The following is a 27,087-nucleotide window of genomic DNA, read 5'->3' on the forward strand; positions in this document are numbered from 1 at the left end:
TTGGTCTCCTGCCAGGCTGTTTGACTTGTGGCAGGGAACAGAACAGAATCCCATTAAAAAACACATAAAGGTTGAGAATTTTAACACTTGGCATTGGTGTGTGGCCTCAGGTATGTCCTTCATATAAGCATATACTGGCTAATGTCTAAATTTTAACATCATTTGAGGGTTAGTCATATGTTCCTGTCTACATCTACCACTGTAGTGCACCTAAATTTATGTATTATTCTATATGTTACACATCCACACTTTTCCTCGGGTGTAGGATGCCATTGTGGCACTTGTAGTCTGCTGCAGGCATCCCCCATTGTATGCATGTTATGCTGGGATTGCCCTTAGCAACGGACCACAAGCACAGGATCTGCTCTCCCAGCATAAATGCATTTGTGGTTAAGCATTTCCTGCCATTTTTTTTCTTGTTGTTCAAATCTTATACTTGGAGGTGTATAAGCTCCCAAATGTAATGCACCTTAATCACTATTATACGAATTATTAACATGCACCTGTGAGGCCGGCAACATATCAGCCTACTTGGGTGGGGCTCATAGCCTTCTTCCTTTCTTCCGTAGTATGTGTGTTTAGCCACACTGGAGTGAACTGGGAACAGGCTGGGAGTTGGACCTAATGCTGCTGTAATTGCCCACTGATCCCTGGTATTGCCCATACGGCACAGGTAGGTTTAGTGTTAGGTCCCGTGCTACTTGAGAACCCTTGGATGTCCTTCATATAAGGATATACTGGCTAATGTCTCAATTTTAACATCAGTTTGAGGGTTAGTCATATGTTACTGTCTACATCTACCACAGTAGTGCACCTAAATTTATGTATTGAGAATTTTAAAAGAAAGTAGATAAAGTGTCTTATAATTACATAAGGAACAATAAATTAAAATTCTAGTTTTGGTGACCTGTACTTTTTAAATCAGTAGTGTGTGTGTGTCAAAAGAGCCAAATCCTATGGGGGACATTTATAAAAGTCAGTGTAGGTGCGCTGATGTTATACATAGATTTTGATGGTGTGGTTAAAGTGTACATGCACCAAATGTATTAAATGGTGCTGGGCATGTGATAAGTATGGTGCGAGCACACATTTTTTTGCAAAATTATTTTTTTTAGAACACCACTTTGTTTACTGCAACTTTTTGGTGTGTGTGTGTGTGTGTGGTGTTTTTTAAATCAACTGGCACCAGAAAGTTACAGATTTGGAACTTAATTCTATTAAAAAATCTTTACCCTTCCAGGACTTATTAGCTACAGAGGAAATTCTTATCTTTAGAATTTCTTTTTTGGTTTGTCCACAGTGCTCTCTGTTGACACCTCTGTCAGTGTTCGGAGCTGCCAGAGCAGCATAGGTTTGCTATGGGGATTTTCTCCTGCTCTGGACCGTCCCTGATAAGGGCATCAGGTGTCAGCAGAGCGCACTGTGGACAAGCCAAAAGAAAATAATTTCCTCTGTAGCATTCAGCTGCCAATAAGTACTGGAAGGGTCAAGATGTTTTAATAGAAGTAATTTACAAATCTGTTTAACTTTCTGGCCCCAGTCGATTTAAAAAAAAAAAAAAATCCACTGGAGCACCCCCTTTAGGACCAGGCCAATTTTATTTTTGCATTTTCGTTTTTTCCACCTCTCCTCCTAAAATCCATAACTCCTTTTTATATTTCCATCTACAGACTCCTATAAGTGCTTGTGGTTTTTTAGGGAGGAAAAACCACAATTTTGCACATTTTGGAGGGTTTTGTTTTCACTGTGTACACTTTACGGTAAAAATGACATGTGTTCTTCTGTGGGTCAATACGATTAAAATGATATACATGGCTAGATACTTTTATTTTTTTTGTACTGCTTAAAAAAATCTAAAACTTTTTGTACAAAATCAGTAATCTAAAATCGCCCTATTTTGACCACCTATAACTTTTTTTCATATTTCCATATATAGGGCGGTATGAGGGTCCACTTTTTGCGCCGTCATCTGTACTTTTTATCGATACCACATGCACATATATAGAACTGTTAGATAATTTTTTATAATTTTTTTTAAAATAAAATTTGAAAAATAGCAGCATTTTTGGACTTTGTTTTTTTTTTTTTTTTACTTTTACGCCATTCAGCATACGGGATAATTAACAATATATTTTGATAGTTCGGACATTTACGCATGCAGCGATACCAAATATGTTTATAAAAAAAAAAAAACTGACAATTTTAATTTTTATTGGGGGAGGGGATTTTTCTTTTCCTTTTCCTTTTTTACATTTTTCAAATTATTATTTTTTAAACTTTTGATGTCCCCATAAGGGACTATCTATAGCAATCCTTTGAATGCTAATACTGTTCAGTGCTATGTATAGGACATAGCACTGATCGGTATTATCGGTGATCTGATGCTCTGGTATGCTCGATCGCAGACCAGAGCAGAAGACCCCGGGAGACGGCCGGACCCAGGTGAGCCAGCACTGCGGGCGATCCGATCATCCATTCAAAGTACCGCACTGCCCCAGATGCCGTGATCTGTATTGATCACGGCAACTGAGGGGTTAATGGTGGACATCTGCGCGGTCGCGGATGTCGGCCATTACCAGCGGGTCCCCGGCTGCTCACAGCAGCCAGAACCTGCCGTGTATGACGCGAGCACCGTTCTGATGCTCGTGGTCATACACAGGACGTAAATGTACATCCTGGTGCGCGAAGTCCCGCCAAACCAGGACGTACATTTACGTCCGTGGTCATGAAGGACGCATATATGTCCTGTGTCTGATCCCCTTTTATGATGCGAGCATCATAGCAGGATGGTCTGGGCAGCTATCAGCGCTAATGCCAGACACCGGAATGAACCCCTTAAACACCACGATCAAAGTTGATTGCAGCAACTAAAATAAAATAAATCCTGGCTGCTCAATGGTGCTGATTGGGTTACAGATAATCTTTTTATTTTTTTTTAAACAAGTAAAATAAAATAAAACCTATATAATTTGGGTATCGGTGTAACCTTATGGACCTACAGAATAAAAAGGATATGCCATTTTTACTAAGAAGTGCAGTGCGTAGAAGCTGAAGCCCGCAAAAGTTACAAAATGGTGTTCCATTTTTAATATTCCAATAGATCACCAAAAGGTGATCCAAAAAATACCCTTTCTTACCATACACCTAGAAATTGTGATGATTAAAAGTGTAATCTTTATTCATTCCACATACTATAAATGTTAACATATTCATGTGCCATATATCCCTACATTCTGTTTGCAATTCTGACCAACCGGTCTATAAAGTGAACAACATTATGGAGGAGATTTATCAAAACCTGTGTAGGGGAATAGTGGTGCTGTTGCCCATGGCAACCAATCAGATTACTTTCATTTTTCACAGGTCTCTTTAAAAATGAAAGCAATTTGGTTGCCATGGGCAACTACACCACTCTTCCCCTACACAGGTTTTGATAAATCTCCATAATGCTGTGCACTTTATAGACCGGCTGGTCAGAATTGCAAACAGAATGTAGGGATATATGGCACATGAATATGTTAACATTTATAGTGTGTGGAATGAATAAAGATTACACTTTTAATCATCACAATTTCTAGGTGCATGGGAGGAAAGGGTATTTTTTTTGGATCACCTGTTAGTGATCTATAGGAATATTAATCTGAAGTTAACCCTCCCTACACTGGTCTCACTATAGTTTGGAACTTTTTAAAATTTTGCCCCACATAATCATTTTTTGGTTTTGCCGTAGATTTTGTGATGAAATGATGGATGTGGAAAACTGAAAGAGTTGTTATTTTTAGAAGGTGAGGACGGAAAAACGAGTCCTTAAAGAAGATGTCAAGTGCTAAGAAATTTTGATAAATGTCTGATCGTGGGGGATCCGACCACTCAGGCTTAGTAATGGATGCTGTCTAATAGATGGAATCCATTACTAAGCCGGGGCTTAGCGTTAGCCCCAAAAACAGCTGGCGCTAACCCCCAATTATTACTCCGGTACCCACCGCACAGGGGTGCCTGGAAGAGCCGGTACCAACAGGCCCGGAGCGTCAAAAATGGCGCTCCTCGGCGGTAACAGGCTGGCATTATTTAGGCTGGGGAGGGCCAGTATTAATGGTCCTCGGCCACCCTGGTAACGTCAGGCTGTTGCTTCGTTGGGATCTGGCTGATACTGAATATACAGGGAACCCTATGCGTTTTTTTTTCCATAAAAAAAAACAAAAACAAAAAAAACGCATAGGGTTCCCCCTATTTTCAGTATCAGCCAGATACCAGGGTGGGTGAGGACCATTGTTACTGGCCCTCCTTAGCCTAAATAATGCCAGCCTGTTACAGCCTAGGCCCAGGAGCGCCATTTTTGATGCTCCGGGCCTGTTGGTACCGGCTCTTCCCGGCACCCCTGATCTGAAACGAGAAGAAAGAAAAAAGAAAAAAACACAAAAAATTTTTGCGCTCTCTGCAGGGGAGAGCACGCATAATGCAATGTCTACCTAAACAGTGAGCCTCCAATTGGTGCAAAACTACAACTCCCAGCATGCCCAGACAGCCTGTCTGGGCATGCTGGGAGTTGTAGTTTAGCGACAGCTGGAGTCTCCGTGTCTGGGTAGACACTGGCAGAAGGGTCTGTTCACATTATCCAATTAGGACAATGTTAGCAGAGCCTTATACCCTTGCCAGCTTGGATCGCGTCTGTAGCTCCGCCCCTAATTACATCATCACTAGGGAGCGGAGCTACACAGACCTGCAGGACTTGTCCATCTTCTGTATACACTATATACAGCTATCTATAGATAGCTGTATAGTGTATACCGCCCAAAGGGTTAACCTACACTGTCCAGCAGTGTAAGTTAACTCTTTCCTTGCCGGGCTGGCTTAGCGCACAGCTCAGCAAGGGGTTAAATGTGCCAGCAATGTGTATATTGTATACACATTGCAGGCTCACTGTAAGTTCTTGCTGGGCAGTATGTATACGATGTATATATCCTGCTCAGGATCAGCTGTTCTCCCGGCTCTGTAGCCTTGAAAACAGCTGATCCCGACAGTCACTTCACGAGGATCGCAGCAGGTGCCAGGAGGAGTGACATCCTCTGTGATCTGTCACTTACGGCAGGTACTACTGCTCCCAACATAGAACATACTCTGCTGGGAGCTGTAGTACCTGTATTAATAGACAGATTGCAGCGGGTGTCACTCCTCCTGACACCCGTTGTGATCCTCTTGTATAATGAATAGTGTTGCTCGCGAATATTCGCAATTCGAATATTATTCGCGAATATCGCATATTCGCGAATTCGCGAATTTCGCGAATATAGCGCTATATATTCGTAATTACGAATATTCGTTTTCTTTTTTTTTTTTTTTCTTCACAGTACACATCACAGTGATCACCCCTCTCTGCTTCCAGCTTGTGTGGTGTAAAGAAGGCTGTAATACTACTGTGTGAGACTGGCGTGCGGAAATTCGCATATGCGAAAATTAACATATGCTACTTTTCGCATATGCGAATTTTCACATATGCTAATTTTCGCATGCACGTATTTTCCCATACGCGAAAATAAAACGAGAATATAACGAATATGCGAATATTCGCGAATATATGACGAATATTCGTCCATATATTCGCGAATTCGAATATGGCCTATGCCGCTCAACACTAATGAATAGATGCGGCGGCCGCTCTCCTATGGTCCCCTGCACTGACTTATATATATATATATATATACACACATTCCTATTTCCCACAGAGTTGTGATTGGCTGGAACCATCTGACCAATCGCAGCTCTCTGTGGGAAATATGAATGTGTGTATATATACGGCAGTGCAGGGGACCATAGAGGAGAGGCCGCTTCACCTATACATTATACAGGATTGCAACGAACCCCGGCGATCTTTCAATTAGTACAGGTAACTACAAATGATGTCGCGAACATAACATTTTCGGTTCGCGAACCGGGCGAACAGCCATTGACTTCAATGAGCAGGCGAATTTTAAAACCCACAGGGACTCTTTCTGGCCACAATAGTGATTTAAAAGTTGTTTCAAGGGGACTGGACTGTGGCGTGCCAGAGGATCCATGGGAAACTCGCATGGAAAATTACATAGTTGATGCAGAGTCTGGTTTTAATCCATAAAGGGCATAAATCGCCTAACATTCCAAAATGGTTTGGAATAATGTGCTTTAGCCCCCTTTAGGCAGCACATAGTTAGAGCCCCCCTTGAGGCAGCACATAGTGGGATTTGAACCCAAGGCCCCTATTACGCCGAGCGCTCCGGGTCCCTGCTCCTCCCCAAAGCGCTCGCGGCGTTTCTCTCCCTGCAGCGCCCCGGTCAGACCCGCTGACCGGGAGCGCTGCACTGACATTGTCGGCGGGGATGCGATTCGCATAGCGGGACGCGCCCGCTCGTAAATCGCATCCCAAGTCACTCACCTGTCCCGGTCCCCGGCTGTCATGCTCTGGCGCGCGCGGCTCCACTCACTAGGGCGCGCGCGCGCCAGCTCTCTGAGATTTAAAGGGCCAGTGCACCAATGATGGTGCCTGGCCCAATCACCCTAATTAGTTTCCACCTGCTCCCTGGCTATATTACCTCACTTCCCCTGCACTTCCTTGCTGGATCTTGTTGCCTTAGTGCCTAGAGAAAGCTTCTTCTGTGTTACCATTACTGTGTTCCTGACCTCCTGCTATTACCATTGACTACGAACCTTGCCGCCTGCCCCGACCTTCTGCTACGTCTGACCTTGCTCTTGTCTACTCCCTTGTACCGCACCTATCTCAGCAGTCAGAGAGGTTGAGCCGTTGCCAGTGGATACGACCTGGTTGCTACCGCCGCTGCAAGACCATCCCGCTTTGCGGCGGGCTCTGGTGAATACCAGTAGCAACTTGGAACCGATCCACCGACACGGTCCACGCCAATCCCTCTCTGGCACAGAGAATCCACCTCCAGCCTGCCGAATCCTGACAGCCCCAGCGCTGAAAGGCAGCAGTGCTAACCTCTGAGCCACCATGCTACCCATAGCATACATCTAATATCCACGGTTGCTAAAATGGACAGAGATGTCAGCAGAGAGTACCAGAAAAATTAGGCATGTACACATGCCTGAAAAATTTGGTATTGTTGCAGCTGCTTCTGTAGCAGTGGCCATAAAAATGGCAGCACCATAACAAGTGCAGCAGCAGAGGCCAGAAAAATTAGGCATGTACATCTGGCTGGAAAATTTGGTATTTGGAAAATTTCTGTTTGTTTCGCCAGGCAGAAAGTGCCCTAAAACATTGCGACTTGAACCCTAGTTGGTGGCGGATAAGTCACGCTAGTCATCTGGCATTCAGAGTTCAAATACAGCAGCGTGTGGACCATTTTTAGCCCAAAGCAGCTCATCTGATCAGGCCTTATTCAGTCAAATGTATCACCCAGTGTCAGTGCTTTCAGGATCCATCCCTCATTCATCTTAAGAAAGGTGAGGTAATCCAGACTTTTTTGACCAAGGCGACTCCTCTTCTCAGTGACAATACCTCCTGCTGCACTGAAGGTCCTTTCTGACAGGACACTTGAAGCGGGACAGGCCAGAAGTTCGAGCGCAAATTGGAATAGCTCAGGCCACAGGTCAAGCCGGCACACCCAGAAGTCAAGGGGTTCATAGTGTCTATATCTGCGGTTAAGACCAGGTAGTCTGCTACCTGTCGGTCAAGTCATTCTCTGATGGTGGACCCCGAAGGGCTGTGGCGATGCATAGGACTTTAAAAGCTCTGCATATCCTCCATCAACAGCATGTCTGTACAGCATCCTGTCCTTGCCGGCGTGTTCGTGGTAGGTGGAGGATTACTTTCACCTCTTCCCCTGTTAGATCCCTCTTGTGCTGTGACATGACCCTTATACGCTGTGTACAGCATACGTCTTAATTTATTTTGGACCTGCTGAATCCTTTCTGCCTTGCTGTAATGCGGTAACAAGTCAGGCACTTTATGTTTATACCGGGGGTCTAGTAGTGTGGACACCCAGTACAGGTCGTTCTCCTTCATCCTTTTTATACGAGGGTCACTCAACAGGCACGACAGCATGAAAAACCCCATTTGCACAAGGACGGATGCCGAGCTACTCATGTCCCGTTCCTCGTCCTCAGTGATGTCAGGGAAGGTATAATCTTCTTCCCCCCCCCCCCACCCACCCACATACAACACCACGGGAACCAGATAGGTGACAAGGAGCACTCTGGGATACCTGCTGTGGTTGGTCTTCCTCTTCTAAGCCACATTCCTTCTCTGACTCCTCTTCCTCACAATCCTCTTCCAGCGTTGCCGCAGGTCCAGCAAGCGATGCTGATAAGGCTGTTTCTGGTTGTGATGATCACAACTCTTCCTCTTCATGCTCATCTACTGCCTGATCCAGCACTCTTCGCAGGGTACGCTCCAGGAAGAAAACAAACGGTATGATGTCGCTGATGGTTCCTTAGGTGCGACTGACCAGGTTTGTCACCTCCTCAAAAGGACGCATGAGCCTACAGGCATTGCGCATGAGCCTCCAGTAAAGTGGCAAAAAAAATCCCAGCTCCGCAGATGATGTCCTAGCACCCCGGTCATACAAATATTCGTTGACGGCTTTTTCTTGTTGGAGCAGGCGGTTGACCATTAGGAGTGTTGAATTCCAACATGTTGGGCTGTCGCAAATCAAGCGCCTCACTGGCATGTTGTTTCGCTGCTGGATATCTGACAAGTGCGCCATGGCTGTGTAGGAACGCCTGAAATGGCCACACACCTTCCTGGACAGCTTCAGGACATCCTCTAAGCCTGGGTACTTGAGCACAAAGCATTGTAGAATCAGATTACACACGTGTGCCATGCACGGCACATGTGTCAACTTGCCCAACCTCAATGCCGCCAACAAATTTGTTCCATTGTCACAAACCACCTTGCCGATCTCCAGTTGGTGCGGAGTCAGCCACTGGTCCACCTGTGCGTTCAGGGCCGACAGGAGAGCTGGTGCGGTGTGACTCTCCGCTTTGAGGCAAGTCAACCACAAGATGGCGTGACACTGCCGTATCCGGGAGGTGGAATAGCACCTGGGGAGCTGGAGGGTGCCGGTGATGTGGAGCAAGACGCAGCAGTGGAAGAGGACTCGGCTGAGGATGTTATGGAAGAGGATGGAGTAGAGGAGGTGGCAGCAGGCCTGCCTGCAAGTCGTGGCGGTGTCACCAACTCCTCTGCACAAACTCCTCTTCCATGCTTTGCAGCCTTTACCAGGTTTACCCAATGCGCAGTGTAGGTGATATACCTGCCCTGACCATGCTTTGCAGACCAGGTATCAGTGGTCAGATGGACCCTTGCCCCTACACTGTGTGCCAGACATGCCATAATTTCCTTTTGCACAATGGAGTAAAGGTTGGGGATTGCCTTTTTGTGCAAAAAAAATTCGGCCGGGTACCTTCCGCTGCGGTGTCCCAATGGCTACAAATTTTTTAAAGGCCTCAGACTCCACCAGCTTGTATGGTAAAAGCTGGAGGGCTAGCAGTTCCGACAAGTCAGCTGTCAGACGCTGGGCTAGGGGGTGACTTTGAGACATTGTCTTCTTGCACTCAAACATCTCCCTGACAGACACCTGACTGTGGGCAGATGAGCAGGAACTGCTCAAGGCGAGAGACGGAGAGGCAGATGGTTGAGAGGGGGCAAGGAGGGCAGCAGTGGTTGACCTGGCTGAAGATGCTAGACCAGGAGGAGGATGGCTGCTTTGACTTTGTGTGCTGCTTGTACTGACATGTTGATCCCATAGGCGTTTGTGATGTGACATCATGTGCCTTCGCAAAGCAGTTGTGCCTAGGTGGGTGTTGGACTTCCCACGACTCAGTTTCTTCTGGCACAGGTAGCAAATGGCCTCGCTGTTGTCAGAGGCAGACACACAAAAAAAAATGCCAGACCGTTGAGCTCTGCGATGACGGCATTCTGGTGGTGGCAACAGCATGCATTGATTGGCGTCCCGTTTGGCTGACCCCGGGTGCCGATGCATGCTGTCTGACTGTGCCACTAGCTCCTTGCGACTACCTCTCCCTGCTTCCAACTCGTCTCTGTCTCCCCATCTGAACTTTCCCCCTCTTCTTCTCTTCTAGAGGACACCCACGTGGCATCCATGGACACATCGTCATCATCAACACCTTCACCGCTATCTGACACCTCAAGAAAGGAAGCAGCAGCGGGTACATCATCATCATCACACCGTACGTCCATGTGTGTAATGCTGCCTGACTGAAACATATCCCTGTTAACTACATCTTCTGGCAATAATGGTTGCGCTTCACTCATGTCTTCAAACTGATGTGTAAATAACTCCTCTGAAGTAAAGCTGCTACGGTGCTAGTGATGGTGATGGCGGCAGGCGGGCAAGTGGTAGTATGAGAGGTGCCTGAAGCTAAGCTAGAGGAGGAGAAGGACGGTGCGTCAAGGTTCCGAGCGGAAGCTGTAGTAGATTGGGTGTCTTGTGATAGCCAGTCAACTAAGTCCTCAGAACTTTGGGGGTTTAGGGTACGTGGCCTCTGAACACTGGCCATTCTAGGGCCAAAGGGAATCCCAGCACCACGACGGCCCCTGCAGGGTGGCCTTCCTCTGCCTGTCATTTTTTTTTTTTGCACAACTATCACACCTAATGTGATTTGCACTAGGGTGACACAATTTGCCCTGCAGGCAAAAAAAATGGCAACTGTGACGTGAACTGACAGTGACGACTGATTTTATTTAATAGCCAAAAAAGGTATTTTTTTTTTTTATTTGCACCACTGTCACACCTAATGTGATTTGCACTAGTGTGACAATGAGCAAAAAAGCTTGCCAGTGGAGTTCCCCTTTTAAACGGTGGTCCCCAACCAGGGTGCCTCCAGCTGTTGCAAGACACGGACTGATATCTTTCAGCCCTTTGAATACTGAAGTAGTTAGTTGCTTGCAGGAACTTAAGTTTGATTCTGGAGTACCCCTTTTAACCAGCGGTTCCCTCCCAACCAGGATGGAAATCTTTCGGCCCTTAAAAGGGCTTTTTTGGGTGCTGTCCTTAAAGCAGATGTTACACTAGTGCTTTAGAAGTAAACTGGACCCTGAATACACCACCTAGCAGCAACCTAGCTATCGCATTCCCTATACAGCAGGAGCAGCTTCTCTGACCCTCCACTTACTAAGCCTGCAGCATGCTGAATGAGGCTAAAATGGCATCCGGGCAAGAGGTAGGAGGGCCTGGAAGGGAGGGACTGCTGCTGATTGGCTGTAATGTGTCTGCTGACTCTAACTCACAGGGTCACAGTTTACTGCAATGTTAAAGTATAGGGGGCGGATCGAACTTCACATATGTTCGCCTGGCGATGCGAACATGCTAAATTCGCCGGGAACTGTTCGCCGGCGAACAATTTGCGACATCTCTAATCAGGACCTTTTAGGACTTCTTCTTGTAACTGAAGGTATGTCCCTGTGTTGCCAGTGTACTGGGACAGTACAAAAGAGTTGTACATGGCAACCTGTACCATGTAGACTGCAACTTTTTTGTACCATGCCAGTGTTTTGGCCATGTATGGCTTGAGGATTTGATCAGAAAGATCAACTCCCCCCATATACCGATTTTAGTCCAGAAAACAATCGGGCTTGAGGACCAGTGTTGTAGTACCTCGCACAGGGACAGGTGAGCTGCAGTTACCATGAATAGTGGTCAGCATAAGGACATCCCTCTTATCCTTATACCTGACCAGCAACAAGTTTTCATGAGCAAGGACTCGCCCTTGGGATTAGGTGTCTGGATCAAATTTAGAGGGGGGCCTCTCTGGTTCTTCCGCACAGTCCCACAAGCGGACGTGGATCTGGCTGCAAGGGATGGGAATAGAGGGATGCTGGTATAAAAGTTGTCCACGTACACATGGTAACCCTTATCCAGCAATGGGTGCACAAGGTCCCAAACTATTTTCCCGCTAACACCCAGAGTGGGGGAACAATCTGGGGGTTCAATATGGGAATCGCGGCGGGGACCGAAATTCCCACGGGCGTAAACTTACGTCCTGGGTCCGGAACAGGTTAAAGCGATACTCCGGTGGAAATTTTTATTTTTTTTTTCTTAAATCAACTGATGCCAGGAAGTTAAACAGATTTGTAAATTACTTCTGTTAAAAAATCTTAATCCTACCAGAACTTATTATCGGCTGTATACAACAGAGGAAGTTCTTTTCTGTCACGACCACAGTGATCTCTGCTGACACCTCTGTCCAGAGCAGGAGAAAATCCCCATAGCAAACATATGATGCTCTGGACATTTCCTAAAATGGACAGAGGTGTTAGCAGAGAGCACTGTAGTCAGACACAAAAGAAATCCAAAAAGAAAAGAACTTCCTCTGTAGTTTACTGCTGCAAATAAGCACTGGAAGGATTAAGATTTTTTAATAGAAGTAATTTACAAATCTGTTTTAACTTCCTGGCATAAGTTGATTTAAAAAAAAGTTTCCACCGGAGTACCGCTTTAACCCCTTAGCCGGGTTCTCCGCCCCTAGCATCTTATCCCCTAACCAAAGGATAGGGGATAAGATGTCAGATCGCGGGGGTCCCGACACTGGGGAACCCTGGGATCTCGGCTGCAGCACCCAGTTATCATTACTGCACAGAGCAAACTCGCTCTGTGCGTAATGACCGACGATACAGGGGCCGGAGCATCGTGACATCATAGCTCCACCCCCTCATTATGTCATGACCCACCCCCTCAATACAGGTCTATGGAAGGGGGCGTGGTGGCCACTCCACGTGATACCCACTCCCATAGACTTGCATTAAGGGGGCGGGTCGTGATGCTCAGGCCCCTGTATCGTCTGTCATTGCACACAGAGCGAGTTTGCTCGGTGCAGTATTGATAACAGGGTGCCCCAGCCGAGATCCCGGGGGTCCCCAGCGGCAGGACCTATTCTACTTCATGCAAAAGAAAGTGGAATGTCCAGCACAGTGTAGGTCCAACAAATTTACTGTATCCATGTATCCTGGGTTTTAATCAATAAAGTGAATTCGTTGGACCTACACTGCGCTGGACATTCCACTTTCTTTTGCATATCCATTTGGCGCTGCCCACGCCAGTCCGTGCGCACGGTGCTTGAGGTAGAGAGCTGGACTTACTTCCATACACCTATATTCTACTTCGTTAGAGGTAAAACTTCATTGATACTTGCATGATTTCTTGGTGAAAAGTTCAAAAATGTTATGAAAAAATTTGGCTATTTTATTTTTTACTTTTGAAGCTCTCTGCTTATAAGGAAAATGGACATAAAAATTATTATATATTGATTCATATATACAACATGTCTACTTTTATGATTGCATCATAAAGTTGACATGTTTTTACTTTTGGAAGACATCAGAGGGCTTCAAAGTTCAGCAGCAATTTTTCAAAGTATCTCTATTACCTCTAAGTGTGTCTCTTTATACGTGTGCTAAATAAAATCCCAAATGTCTTTTATTTTTCCCCTTTTTAATAGCTTGAACTTTTGCCTCTAAAAAATATTTGAAGTTAGGTAAGCCCGAACATCACCCTTCCACGACCCCATACCAACTTGTTCAAAGAGGACAGCAATCCCTTAAACCACTTATCTGTGATCCAAATATGGAGAAATTCTTATTACATATAAAATTTGTGGTAACGACAATTTTCAACAGCGCAACTCTATCTTCTTGAGGAAGGGAACTCCAAACCTTTATTTAATCTACTATTTTCCTTAAAAGGGGATTAAGATTGTTTTTCAGAATATAATTTGTCTCCCTCCCTATTTCTATACAAAGATATTTTACTGTGTTTCCCTTTCAAACAATGGTAACCCCACTAATCCTTGGTCTAGAGTCCTCCTGTATTATCATTAGTGATGATTTTTCCCAATAAATTTTTGCCCCAGAAAAACTACCAAAAATTCTTAATGCTATTGTTGCACAACCCGCCACTGCTCTGCGACATTTAACCAGAGCAGTTCAGTGGGCATTCATCAATGTCTATGCGCCATTTCATAAATTTGGTGCACGACAGCCACATTTTCCATAACTTTTTTGGTCTAAAGTGAACAAAAAGAGAGTTCACATTTGATTTACATTGCCCCTCATTGTTTACACTGTTAGGTGAAGTTAAAGCATCCTCATTGTCCTTGCGCATTATCAGGGGAAGGGCACAGACTGATTAAGACTTTGTTTAATTGAAAAGGAGACAGTGTCTTGGGTGGAGACAAAGTACACAGCAGGGATCCCAAAAATCAGATTAACATAAACAGGCTTGGGCCAATAAGGTGGATTTCTGGTGAGGACTTTTCTGAGGAACAGAGAGCTAAAGGTGTCCATAAAGGAAAACTGAGTCAGGCCAGGAGGAACCATATCAGACAAGGTAGCTATACTAAAGGTTCCTTTATTAGTGAATTTATTTATATATATATTTTTATTTTTTTTGCTGCTTGGGTTCATACTGTCTGTGTTCAGTATCGATGTCTTTCAGGAGATTTCTTATCACTTTTTTTTTTTTTTTCTTTCTTTCTTGGGCTTCTTGTTAGTATTTACTGTCATTATTGCCATATTTTTCTGTTGGGTTGTGTTTCTAGGTTATGTTCTGCTTTATATGATTATTATAGAATATTGGCCCCTTTATGACATTGTAATTTTTCATATTACATTTTTTCCCTCCTCCTCCACTTAAGTCATGTTTCTTATTTTTTAGTTTCCGGTCTAAATAGGTATATGATGACTTTTTTGCAGAACCATTTATACTGTAAGGTTTGGTTTCCACACAGGTTTTTTATACTGATGTTTTTGAGCCAAAGTCAGAAGTGGATCCATCATTAACCTGTTGGAGATGAAGGGCATACGCCCGTGGGAATTTTGGCCCCCGCCGCGCGCCGGGCGGGGACCGGGCCGGGGTGACTGCTGATATCTATCAGCAGGCACCCCGTGCAAATGCCCAGGGGGGTCATTAGACCCCCCCCGCATGTCGGCGATCGGCGCAAATCGCAAGTGAATTCACACTTGCGATTTGCGCCGATTCCGGGTCATTACGGGTCTATGGTGACCCAGAATAGAAGGGGGATCGCGAGTGTCTAAGACACCCACGATCCCCCTAAAGCGATAAGAGTGAGGTGGCAGAGTTGCCACCCCTCCTATCTCTGCTATTGTTGGTCTAGACGCGACCACCAATGGCAGATCTGGGGCGGAGGGGTTTACTTTCGTTTTCCCCGTCCTGCCCACCCACAATAGGCGGGGCAGAACGGGGAAAAGGAAAAGGAAGAGGAGCGGTGCCGGAGTCCACTTACCCCTCCGGAGGCAGCGGAGCGACGGGGATCGGCGGGCGGCGACGGAGATCTGCGGCGGCGACTGAGATCTGCGGCGGCGTGCGGCAGAAGAGGACGGCTCCCGGATGCGACGGAAGCCGGTGAGTAGTTGCCTAGCAACATCTAGAGGGCTACAGTCTGAGACCACTATAGTGGTCTCTAGACTGTAGCCCTCCAGATGTTGCAAAACTACAACTCCCAGCATGCCCAGACAGCTGTTTGCTGTGTGGGCATGCTGGAATTTGTAGTTTTGCAACAGCTGGAGGTCTGCAGTTTAGAGACCACTGCACAGTGATCTCTATACTGCCCTCTAGATCTTGCAAAACTACAACTCTTAGCATGCCCGCACAGGCTGTTTGCATTCTGGGCATGCTGGGAGTTGTAGTTTTGCAACATTTGGAGGTCCACAGTTTGGAGATCACTGTTCAGTGGTCTCTAAATTGTAGCACTCCAGATGTTGCAAAGCTACAAATTCCAGCATGCCCACACAGAAAACAGCTGTCTCGGCATGCTGGGAGTTGTAGTTGCGTACCTCCAGCTGTTGCATAACTACATCTCCCAGAATGCCCTTCTGTGATCAGACATGCTGGGAATTGTAGTTTTGCAACAGCTGGAGGCACACTGGTTGGAAAATACTGAGTTAGGTAACAGAACCTAACTGAAGGTTTTCCAACCAGTGTGCCTCCAGCTGTTTCAAAACTACAACTCCCAGCATGTACTGACAGACCGTGCATGCTGGGAATTGTAGTTTTGCAACAGCTGGAGGCACACTGGTTGGAAAATACTGAGTTAGGTAACAGAACCTAACTGAAGGTTTTCCAACCAGTGTGCCTCCAGCTGTTTCAAAACTACAATTCCCAGCAGGTACTGACAGACCGTGCATGCTGGGAGTTGTAGTTTTGAAACAGCTGGAGGTTTGCCCTCCCCACCCCCCATGTGAACGTACAGGGTACATTCACACGGGCGGGTTTACAGCAAGTATCCTGCTTCAAGTATGAGCTGCGGCAAATTTTTTGCCGCAGCGCAAATTCCTACCGGGAAACTCACCGTAACCCGCCAGTGTGAATGTACCCTAAAAACACTACACTATACTAACGCCTAATAAAGAGTAAAACACTACATAAACACCCCCTTACACTGTCCCCCCCAATAAAAATAAAAAACATATTGTACAGCAGTGTTTCCAAAACGGAGCCTCCAGCTGTTGCAAAACAACTCCCAGCATTTCCGGACAGCCACTGACTGTCCAGGCATGCTGGGAGTTTAGCAACAGCTGGAGGCACCCTGTTTGGGAATCACTGGCGTAGAATACCCCCATGTCCACCCCTATGCAATGCCTAATTTAGTCCTCAAATGCGCATGGTGCTCTCTCACTTTGGAGCCCTGTCGTATTTCAAGGAAACAGTTTAGTGCCACATATGGGGTATTTCCGTACTCGGGAGAAATTGCACTACAAATTTTGGGGGGCTTTTTCTCCTTTTACCCCTTATGAAAAGGAAAAGTTGGGGTCTACACCAGCCTGTTAGTGTAAAATTTATTTTTTTTTTTACACTAACATGCTGGTGTTGCCCTTTACTTTTTATTTTCACAAGAGGTTAAAGGAAAAAAAGACCCCCAAAATTTGTAACACAATTTCTCCTGAATACGGAAATACCCCATATATGGGAGTAAAATGCTCTGCGGGCGCACAACAAGGCTCAGGAGAGAGAGCGCACTATGTACATTTGAGGCCTAAATTGGTGATTTGCACAAGGGTGGCTGATTTTACAGCGGTTCTGACATAAATGCAAAAAAATAAATACCCACATGTGACCCCATTTTGGAAACTACACCCCTCACGGAATGTAATAAGGGGTACAGTGAGCATTTACGCCCCACAGGGGTCTGACAGATTTTTGGAATAGTGGTACGTGAAAATGAAAAATTTAATTTTTTTGTTTGCACAGCCCACTGTTCCAAAGATCTGTCAAACGCCAGTGGGGTGTAAATGCTCACTGTACCCCTTATTACATTCCGTGAGGGGTGTAGTTTCCAAATGGGGTCACATGTGGGGGGTCCACTGTTATGGCACCACGGGGGGCTTTGTAAATGCACATGGCCCCCGACTTCCATTCCAAACAAATTATCTCTCTAAAAGCTCAATGGCGCTCCTTCTCATCTGAGCGTTGTAGTTCGCTCGCAGTGCACTTGACATCCAAACATGGGGTATTTCCATACTCAGAAGAAATGGGGTTACAAATTTTGGGGGGCATTTTCTCCTATTACCCTTTGTAAAAAAAGTAAAATTTGGGGAAAAACCAGCATTTTAGTGGAAAAATATATTTTTTTCATTTACACATCCGACTTTAACAAAAAGTTGTCAGACACCTGTGGGGTATTAAGGCTCACCGTACCCCTTGTTACGTTCCATGAGGGGTGTCGTTTCCATAATAGTGTGCAATGTGGGTTTTTTTGCTGTCCTGGCACCATAGGGGCTTCCTAAATGGGAAATGCCCCCCAAAAACCATTTCAGAAAAACTCACTCTCCTAAATCCCATTGTTGCTCCTTCGCTTCTGAGCCCTCTAGTGCACCCGCCGAACACTTGACATACACATATGAGGTATTTTCTTACTCGAGAGAAATTGGGTTACAAATTTTAAGAGTATTTTTTTTTCCTTTTACCCCTTGTAAAAATTCAAAAACTGGGCCTACAAGAACATGCCAGTGTAAAAAATGAAGATTTTGAATTTTCTCCTTCACTTTGCTGCTATTCCTGTGAAACACCTAAAAGGTTAAAACGCTGACTGAATGTCATTTTGAATACTTTGAGGGGTGAAGTTTTTATAATGGGGTCATTTATCGGGTATTTCTAACCAGAAGACCCTTCAAATCCACTTCAAACCTGAACTGGTCCCTGAAAAATTCCAATTTTGAAAATTTTGCGAAAAATTGGAAAATTGTTGCTGAACTTTGAAGCCCTCTGGTGTCTTCCAAAAGTAAAAACTCATAAATTTTATGATGCAAACATAAAGTAGACATATTGCATATGTGAATCAATATATCATTTATTTGGAATATCCATATTCCTTATAAGCAGAGAGCTTCAAAGTTAGAAAAATGCTAAATTTTCAAATTTTTCATGAAATTTTTGAATTTTTCACCAAGTAAGGATGCAAGTATCGCCAAAAATTTACCACTAACATAAAGTAGGATATGTCACGAAAAAAAATAACTCTGGAATGCTTTTACTTATAAATTTGATTCCGAGATTTAATGCTTAAAGTGACAGTGGTCAGATTTGCAAAAAATGCTCCCGTCCTTAGGGTCATAATGGGCTCCGTCCCCAAGGGGTTAAGGAGAAGTCTAAGTCCTTTCCTTATATTTCCCATTTCTTTTCAATGCACTTCTGGTTTTGGCACAAAAACTGCATTCAGTTTTCATAAACACCAAAAAAATACCTGTGTGCAAACCTATCCTAATGATACCATTCATTTGACCATAAACTGCACAACAATTTTTTATTTTATTTGTGAAATAAACTTATGGCTGATTGTAAAGGGCCCATGAGTGATCCCACGATATTTTGTGTCCTTGCCTGTCTGATACAGAGTTATGTAATAGGCATATTATAAGAACACTGATCTAGGAGATAAGTGCTTGCATTGGGCTGAGTAACATAGTCTTACAACTGACTTGTTATCTTTATCTGGAGAGTCAGTACCACAATACCCAATTTACTTAGTTTTTATTATGGTTTATGTAACCTTTTTCTTTAACCCTTTTCATATGCGCTTTAAATTTTTTTTTCCCTTCTTGTCTTCTAATAGCCATAACTCTTTAGATTTTCCACCTATAGACCAATAGGAGGGATTGCTTTTCCTCTACGAACTGTACTTTGTAATGACATCACTCGTTTTACCACAAAATTTACGACGAAACTGAAAATTATTTGTGGGGCAAAATTAAATTTAAAAAACCCCGTCATGTTGCAACCCATTTCTACACAGTGCAATTTTCAGTAAAAATTACACCTCATCTTTATTCTGTCCGTGCACACGATTAGAATGATACCTAATGTATATAACAAACCTATAACACTTTAATTTTCCCGTATACGGGGCTGCATGAGGGCTCATTTTTTGGTGATCCATAGTTTTATCAGTACTATTTTGTTTTGATGGGACTTTTTGATAGCTTTTTATAAATGTATCTTTATTTATTTATTTTGGTATGAGGTGACCAAAAATTAGGAATTCTGGACTTTGGCATTTTTTTTTTTTTTAAGTTTAAGTTCAGCACTGTGTAAAAAAAACTGAAAAAACTAGAAGGGAACCTCTAAAACATAGCTTTTAATGTGCACATCTAAAAATGTACAGAAATAACAAGTATCAAAAAGTACTTTTTGATACTGGTTATTTCTGTACATTTTTAGATGTGCACATTAAAAGCTATGTTTTAGAGGTTCCCTTCTAGTTTTTTCAGTTTTTTGTATTATTGGGAGACCTAACTTTATCTTTAATATCAGTGATTAATCAGCACTGTGTAAGCAATTCACTGTGCTGTTTCATTTACATTTTATTTTTAGTTCAGACATTTATGTGTAATACCAGCATATATATATATTTTGTTTACATTATTTTATTGGGAAAATAGCATAGCATTAATTGTTAGTTAATTATTATTAGCACTCCACTTTTACAGGCTGCTGAGGCTGCCTAAACATTTGAAGCACTGATTGGATTGGACAGAGCTAAGTAAGGGACCTCTGCTCATCTTCTCAACTGATCCAGACTCTACTGAGCTACCGGCAACTGAATTTCTAGCGCTTTAAAGGGATACCTCGGTGGAAAACAACATTTTTTAAATCTGGTTCTAAAAAGTTAAACAGATTTGTAAAATGACTTCTTTTTAAAAATGTTAATCCTTCCAGTACTTATCACCTGCTGTATACTTCAAAGGAAGTTGTATTTCTTTCTGGAGTTCTTGTCTGTCTGGCCACAATGCTCTCTGCTGACACCTATGTCTGTGTCAGGAACTGTCCAGAGTAGGAGGAAATCCCCATAGCAAACCTATCCTGCTCTGGACAGTTCTTGATACGAACAGAGGTGTCAGCAGAGAGCACTGTGGTGAGACTGAAAAGAACTGGAGAAAGAAATACTTCCTCTGTAGTATACAGCAGCTGATAACTACTGGAAGGATTAATATTTTTAAATAGAAATAATGTACAAATCCGTTAAACCCCTTTAAGGATTTTTTTTCTTTCTTTTTTTTCTTAGTCTTCTAAAAGCCATAACGCTTTCAATTTTCCACTTACAGACCCATATAATGGCTTGTTTTTTGCACCACCAACTGTACTTTTTAATGATATCGCTCATTTTACCACTGCTGGGAATAGATTTCGGCTCTTTTAGATGCCGTGATCAACTTTGATTGTGGCGTCTAAAGAGTTAATGCTGGATATCGGCCTGCCTGTGCGGTATGATGCAAGCTCAGCCCCTGAGCTCTCTTCATAACCCTGCCATGCCGCATGCCGCAGTGCCGTTTTATAAAATGTGTTTTGCGGCAAGGGGTTAACTTTGTGGCACCAGTTGATTTAAAAAAAATTGTCTTCCACTGGAGTATCCCTTTAACCTCTTCAGGACTTGGAGCGTATGCATACGCTCTGCATCCCGAGTCCTTAAAGACGTAGGGCGTATGCATACGCCCGTGGGAATTCCGGTCCCCGCCGCTAGCCGGTTGGGGACCGGACCAGGATGCCTGCTGGAATCATTCAGCAGGCATCCTGGCACATCGCCGATGGTGCTCCATGTCGGCGATCACAGAAAATCGCATGTCAATTCAGAAATGCGATATTCTGCTATTCCGGGCTGATCGGGTCTCTGGTGACCCGATCACCCGGAAAATAGGGATGATCGGAGCTGTCAGTGACAGCCCCGATCATCCTGAGAGATAGGAGCGAGGTCTCAGTGCTGCAATCTCCTCCTATCCCCTGCCATTGGTCAGAACTGAATTCTGACCAATGGCAGCGCAGGACAGTGGGTTGCCATGGCAACCCCTGTTCTGCCCACCCCTGGATGTCAGGCAGAAGGGGGGGAGAAGATGGAGGCCTTTACCTGAGGACAAGATGCGATGGGGCCCGGCGATCATCAGAGACATCAGCGGAGATCATGGCGCAGGTAGGGAAGCGAGGGTGTATATTTACTGCTGCCCTTCCTAGTGGGTGCCAAACTGCAACTCCCAGCATGCCCAGACAGCCAAAGGCTGTCTGGGCATGCTGGGAGTTGTAGTTTTGCAACATCTGGAGGGTCACAGTTTGAAGACCACTGTTACAGTGGTGCCCAAACGGTAACCCTCCAGATGTTGCCAAACTACAACTCTCAGCATGCCTAGACTGCCCAGGCATGCTGGGAGTTGTAGTTCTGTAGCATCTGTCCCTTCAGATTTTGCAATTTTCATTACATTTTTGAAAATGGCTGTAAAAATATGTCCATTTTATGATGCCAACATAAAGTGGACATACATTTTATTTTTATTCACAAATAAAAATATTTGGAATATCCATTTTCCTTACAAGCAGTTAGAAAGTTAGTTAGAAATTGTAATGGGATCAGGGTAAAAGTTCAATGTGTGCAGTGCTATAGCCCCCTATGGGAGCTATAGCACTGCAAAAGAAAAAGTGAAAAAAAGTCATTTAACCCCTTCCCTAATAAAAATTTGAATCACCCCCCTTTTCCCATAAAAGAAACTGTGTAAATAAAAATAAACAAACATATATGTGGTATCGCCCCATGCGTAAACTAAAAACTAAAAAAATATTGTTAATTAAACTGCACGGTCAATGGCGTACGCGCAAAAAACAATTCCAAAGTCCAAAATAGCGTATTTTTGATCACTTTTTAGATCATGAAAAAATGAATAAAAAGTGATCAAAATGTCCGATCAATACAAAAATGATACCGATAAAAACTTCATAAAACAGCACTAAAATTGAACCCTTATACCGGCCCGTACGTGGCAAAATAAAAGTTATAGGGGTTAGGAGATGTTGAATTTTTAGCATATAAATTTTCCTGCATGTAGTTATGATTTTTTTCCGAAGTACAATATCCAACCTTTATAAGTAGGGTATCATTTTAACAGTATGGAACTACAGAATTAAGATAAGGTGTTATTTTTACCGAAAAATGTACTGCGTAGAAACGGAAGACCCCAAAAATGATAAAATGACATTTTTTCTTCAAATTTGTCAAACGATTAATTTTTTTTCCGTTTTGCCCTGGATTTTTTGGGTAAAATGACTGTCACTGCAAATTAGAATTGGTGGCGCAAAAAATAAGCGATCATATGGAATTTTATGTGCAAAATTGAAAGCATCATGATTTTTAGAAGGTGATGAGGGAAAAAATAAAAAGGCAAAAATGGAAAAACCCTGCATCCTTTAAGGGGTTAAGACCAGGTTCACATGGTGGATTTTCAATGAAATTCTGTTGTACTGTGCAATTTCCATGGCAGATGTTTCTGGCGTCCGCTCTGATTCCATTCCGAGCAGTCCTAGTGCCATAAGTAAATGTGTAGAATGTCCGCCTATATTTTCCAGCGGACATTACGTACAATTTTGGCCATGTAGACATGGCTTTAGACAGTAAACTTCTATCCCAACCTCTAAATGGTTAATGCCGGACATCACCCTGATCAGGTCCCGGCTGCTGATAGGTTTCTTACACATGTCAAGGCAATAGTACTTTCTTCCACTGAGATACCTGTCACTTGAGCAAGGTGGCAGTATTTCAGTGCAAAATCCTTGCAGCTCTGTTCTTTGCTGCTAAAGTTTGTGGTATATAGATTTGCTGGATGTCCAATAGACTTGTTGGGCAGTACACTTGTCAAACAGGCCTTTGGGACTTGAGTTAGTTGATCCTGAAGCCTTGCTCAAGTGAGAGGTACCCTTTAAATTAATGATCTCTTGGTACAGACTAGTTAATCTTATATAGCAGCCACAGACGTCTTTAGAAGCCTTTGAGAAGCCATGACAACCTATAGGCACTACATGACTGCATCAGGAGTTTGCAGGTTGAAACCCAAAAAGATCAAATAACTTAATGCTGTGATCACTATTGGTTGCGGCATCTAGACAAGTTAAATGACCCGTAACAAACTGATCTCTGATGCCAGCCACTGAACACAATGGGGGTTAACCCCTTAAGGACCAGGGGTTTTTCAGTTTTTGCACTTTAATTTTTTTCCTCCTTACCTTTAAAAAATCATAACTCTTTCAATTTTACACCAAAAAAAATCCATATGATGGCTTATTTTTTGAGCCACCAATTCTACTTTGTAATGACATAAGTCATTTTACCCAAAGATCTACGGCAAAACAGAATAAAAATAATTGTGAAACAAAATTGGAAAAAAAAACGCCATTTTGTTAATTTTGGGGGCTTCTGTTTCTACACCGTACATTTTTCAGTAAAAATGACACCTTATCTTTATTCTGTAGGTCCATACAATTAAAATGATACCCTACTTTTATAGGTTTGACTTTGTCGTACTTCTTCTGAAAAAAATCATAACTACGTTCAATTTATACGTTTAAAATTGTCATCTTCTGACCCCTATAAATTTTTTATTTTTCCGTGTATGGGGGGGAGGGGGGGTTATGAGGGCTCATTTTTTGTGCCATGATCTGAAGTTTGTAGCAATACCATTTTTGTATTGATCAGACTTTTTGATCGCTTTTTATTCATTTTTTCATGATATAAAAAGTGACCGAAAATACGCTATTTTGGACTTTGGAATTGGTTTTTGCTCATACGCCATTGATCGCGCGGCTTAATTAATGATATATTTTTATTTGGACATTTCCGCACGCGGTGATAACACATATGTATGTTTTTATTTTTATTTACACTTTTTTTTTTTTTAATGGGAAAAGGGGGTGATTCAAACTTTTATTAGGAAAGGGGTTAAATGATCTTTATTCAATTTTTTTGCAGTGTTATAGCTTGCATAGGGGGCTATAATGCTACACACACTAATCTTTTACATTGATCAATGGTTTCTCATAGGAATCCATTGATCAATGATTCTGCCGCTTGACTGCTCATGCCTGAATCTCAGGCACTGAGCAGTCATTTGGCGATCGGACACCAGGAGGCAAGCTAAGGGACCCTCCTGCTGTGTCACAGCTGTTCGGGATGCCGCAATTTCGCCACAGATATCCCGAACAGCCCCCTGAGCTAACCGGAAATGGCTTACTTTCACTTTAGATGCAGCGTTCAACTTTGAACGCTGCGTCTAAAGGGTTAATAACGAGCAGCACCGCAATCAGTGCCATGTGCTATTGGCCACGGGTTCCCGACGTTGTTCCGGCCGTTGTTAGAGAACGGGAGCGGACTCAGGGCGTACAGGTACGCACTTTGGTCCTTAACAGGTTAATATTGTCGATAATCCTTTTTATTATGTATGTTTAGACCGCCTTTACACCAAAACTTTGGCACAATTTTTGGCAAACAATGTTGTAATTATACAATGTCCCTTTGTTGAGCAATGTGTAAAAAAAAGTCTAAAAGATATCTAAAACTGTCACATTTTGTCTCACGTAAATATTTCTCATTACAAATCTTGAAATAAAACAAAAACAAATAATAAATGTGGTGCTAGGCTGTATGCCCCCCTTTGTTTTCCAAATGGCACCAGAAACCACGCCATTGTCTTTTAAATTTGCTCAAATTGCATCATTTGGGAATCAGATTATCTATTGCACAATTTTTGTTGTTTTTTAAATATGATCGCATATATGTCACACTTATGGTTAAATATGTTTAAATGTCTTTTATTTTTAATACTTACAATGTTTTTTTCTTTTTACAGTCTGTCCTTGTGAAGAAGAGATGTCTTGTCCATTAAAATACCTGTTCATTGCAATGAATGCTTGTGGGTTCATTTTCATCTTCCTATTCTTTCTACATCAACCTGAGGATCGCAATATTAACTTCAGTCCCAACATTGTCACCGGCCCCTTCATCGCTCTTGAGGATAATAAGACTTTCATAATTTCTCCTTATTATGATCCCAGAGAAACTAATTTGATAAGAACAATTGCTGTAGTCCATAAAACAGTGAAAGACCTTTACTGCTTGTTCTATTGTAAACACAATGGTGTTTTACCTGTTAAGGCAGAAATTGACATTGTTAAAGACTGGTTTGGATTCCCTTATGAGACAGCCAACCTACTATGTAAAATCCCATCTGAATGGGATTATGTCTATATGTCTGTCCATATAAACAGTTCAAAAGACATAGAACCAATTCCAGTGTTAAAGATTCCAAAAGAGCCTCTAAAATCATTTTCTGCTAGTTTTACTGTTTGCATCTCTGCATTATATGGACGATATAATAATGTAATGCAGGTGATTCAGGCCATTGAAATGTATAAATTACTAGGAGCTTCTAGAGTCACCATCTACAACAACAGCTGCCATGAAAATGTGGATAAAGTACTGAGATATTACATTCAAGAAGGTGTGGTAGAAGTTATACCCTGGCCAGTAGACAAGTATCTAAAAACTACGACAAAATGGAAATATGTTAAAGGAGATGACAGTGATATTGGCTACTATGGACAAGTTGCGGCTTTAAATGACTGCATGTATAGAAATATGTTCAAAAGTGAATTTGTTCTCCTAAATGACATTGATGAGATTATTCTTCCAGTAAAGTATTGGAACTGGTCATCTTTAATGAGTAATCTTCTAAAACGATATCCGGAAACAAGTGTCTTTCGTTTTGAAAATCATGTCTTTCCATCAGTGGTTAATGCATCTGGATTCAACTATTGGTATCATGTACCAGGGATTAATATTCTTCAACATCCTTATCGAGAACCTAGTGCTAACCAGTCCATCAATCCACAAAAAATGATTATTAATCCACGAAAAGTCATTCAAACATCAATCCATACAGTTTTAAAGGCTGAAGGACATATTACAGCGGTTTCACGAAAAGATGGTATTCTATTTCACTGTAAAGCAAAACGGAACAAGAATATTCCAGAGAAGAACTTGATCAAGGATAACATCATTTTGCGATACAATGTGACTCTAATTCCGAAAGTTGATGAGGTTGTTCAGAAACTTTTCCCTCAGCACTAGCTCATATACAAGAGAATGTGTATAGGCTAAAGGCACTCATTTACTTTTATTACTGAGATGTGGAGTATGGTTGGGCCACTCTCATACTCCACATCTCTCGGTCATGGGGCTGAGATGATAAAATACTGCTTATTGGTGATATTGTGTAACATGTGGATGGATGGAGTGTTGCAATTTCCCCAAAGGGGGATTCCTATCTTCTTTTTATGTGATTTAAAAAATTTTTCATGAAGTATATATTTTATTTTGCATAAATGACTCCAGTTTTTTTTTTTTTTTTTTTTGCTTTATTAACTTATATATGGGGCTGAGTGTAAGAATTCATAGTGCACATTTATATTCATAAAGTATATGTCAGTATATTCTAGTGTGGGGGTATCATGTATTAAGGGAAACTGACAGCCGGTTCAGACACTAAACACAATATACAGGTTTATAGTGGAGGTTAACCGGATTTCAACAAGGTTTTAGATCCGTGGGGCTGGTTCTGGAGATATCCGTTGTGTTGGCCTCCTTTGCTAATAGTCAGCTTTGCACAGTTGAGGCAGGACCCGGCATACCTAGAATGCTGAATCCCGCCTCCATTGTGCAAAGCTGGCTATAAGCAATGGAGGATAATACAATGGTTATCTCCAGAACTGGACTATGGATCCAGATAAGGGATACCACATTGTACTCAGATGCAGT

At 42.9% G+C, this 27,087-nt stretch overlaps 1 protein-coding gene across 1 annotated transcript; it reads left to right on the top strand.

Annotated features, from left to right (window-relative positions):
- Nucleotides 1-26,404, top strand: LOC130307144 (glycosyltransferase family 92 protein F49C12.5-like). The gene is made up of 2 exons (XM_056552156.1): nucleotides 1-110; nucleotides 25,121-26,404. Exon 2 carries the CDS (start codon nucleotides 25,141-25,143, stop codon nucleotides 26,398-26,400), a length of 1,260 nt encoding a protein of 419 aa, XP_056408131.1. The 5' UTR covers nucleotides 1-110; nucleotides 25,121-25,140; the 3' UTR covers nucleotides 26,401-26,404.
- Nucleotides 26,405-27,087: the final 683 nt, after the last annotated feature.

This window comes from Hyla sarda, chromosome 1 (genome assembly GCF_029499605.1).
Source record: "Hyla sarda isolate aHylSar1 chromosome 1, aHylSar1.hap1, whole genome shotgun sequence".
NCBI lineage: Eukaryota > Metazoa > Chordata > Amphibia > Anura > Hylidae > Hyla > Hyla sarda.

Bases quoted from the DNA above. Each gene is read 5' to 3' on its own strand.
- LOC130307144 (XM_056552156.1), top strand. From the start codon at position 25,141: ATGTCTTGTCCATTAAAATACCTGTTCATTGCAATGAATGCTTGTGGG.